Source organism: Microtus ochrogaster, unplaced genomic scaffold, assembly GCF_000317375.1.
Source record: "Microtus ochrogaster isolate Prairie Vole_2 unplaced genomic scaffold, MicOch1.0 UNK4, whole genome shotgun sequence".
Lineage (NCBI taxonomy): Eukaryota > Metazoa > Chordata > Mammalia > Rodentia > Cricetidae > Microtus > Microtus ochrogaster.
This window is the reverse complement of record NW_004949102.1, coordinates 17417839-17419310: the sequence shown is the minus strand read 5'-3', so window position 1 is coordinate 17419310 and position 1472 is coordinate 17417839. Positions and strand designations below refer to the sequence as shown.

The window sequence follows — 1472 nt, the reverse complement described above, 5'->3', positions numbered from 1 at the left end:
ACCACTAGCCACAATCACTCAAGATACAGTGTGATCTGTGCACACTGTAGAGGGACAGCCTTTCCTTCTTCCTTTACTATACACCGAGAATAATCAAAGGCTGCAAGGAGCCATTCAGTATCTGAAGAATTTGTATCAAAGGCAAGAACAACACAGATTAATGAAAGCCATTCTGCTGCCCACGCTGGAATCGATAATGACGCAGCCATGGAGATGCAGCTGCAACAGCAGCAATGTCCAATCCCTAAGTGGGCACGAGAGGGAGCACCAGGACAATGCAAAGGCAGCTGAGCAGATTACTGGTTGGCATGGGAACACACAGCTCCACAGATACTTGGGAGATGTCTGGAGGGTTACAGAATTCTCAGCCAATGAAGTTCCAGCTGAGGCAGGACTTAACAAATCAGGCAGAACTCTGAAGAGTCTACTGGATTACTAAAGGGAAACCTGGGCAATGTCCAGGTACGCAGTGTCCTTTCAAGTTTGTCCTTGATGTTCTGGGAACAGGGAGACGGGGAACGCATGCACAGTAAGAGATACTGGGGAGTGAGGCTCACTGTCAAAAGCCTCCTGGAGACTGACAAGCAGTCCTGAGACAGTAGACATGATTTCTTCTGTTTTACAGATGGCGAAGTACTCAGACCAGTAGATGACCCTAGAGTTCCAAGGCCAGGGAGGAGCCACTGAAGCTCCTGCACTGAACCTCGATTCCTTGACTATGCCAGAAACAGGGAATTCTTTCATTTCAGTTGAAAGGCAGACTGTTTCATTCTCATTTCCCAAAATGAGCAGAGGAGGCAAAAGCATTTAGGCACCAGAAATGCCAGCCCCATTCTAAAAAAGAAGAGTTCTCAGACAGACAGACAGACAAGGCCTTTGCCGGGTTTCCATCTGAAGTAGGCAGCCCACTCCGAACAGAAAGGGTTGACTACACAAGTTATTTCATGAACCTCCATTTCCCAAAGGCAAGGCACTTACCCTATGGTTACGAAATCTCCTTTGCTGACAGTATCAGGCTCGATGCAAATGTTCATAAAGTCTTCTTTGCTCTAGAAAGATCAAGAATATGAACATTAAGACATGGAAATTGGGCTAATGCAGCTGTCACCCACAGGAGTCTGTATTTAAAATGTAAACATGATAAGCAATCTGTTGACAGGTTTCTCTGCCTGGTTCCACAGCTGTTCAGTCCCAATAAAACACACAGAGGCCTATGTTAATTATAAACTGGCTGGCCTATTGGCTCAGGCTTCTTATTAACTAATTCTTACATCTTAGAGTAACCCATAATTCTTGTCTGTGTTAGCCAAATGGCTTGGTACCTTTAACAGTGAGGCCTTCTCATCATGCTTGCTCTTGTCAGGGTGATGACTGCAGACTGAGCTTTCCTCTTCACACAATTCTCCTGTTCTCACCACCCCACCTCTACTTCCTGCGTGACTACTGGCCAATCAGCGATTTAGTAAAAATAA

The 1472-nt window shown here is 45.7% G+C and overlaps 1 protein-coding gene across 1 annotated transcript in view; it reads right to left on the bottom strand.

The window, feature by feature from the left end:
* Agk (acylglycerol kinase) overlaps nt 1-1472 on the bottom strand; it is a 93675-nt gene that overhangs the window by 3583 nt on the left and 88620 nt on the right. Inside the window, exon 14 of the mRNA XM_013353233.2 lies at nt 979-1049. Coding sequence (XP_013208687.1) covers nt 979-1049 — 71 coding nt within the window. The remainder of the gene's footprint in view (nt 1-978; nt 1050-1472) is intronic.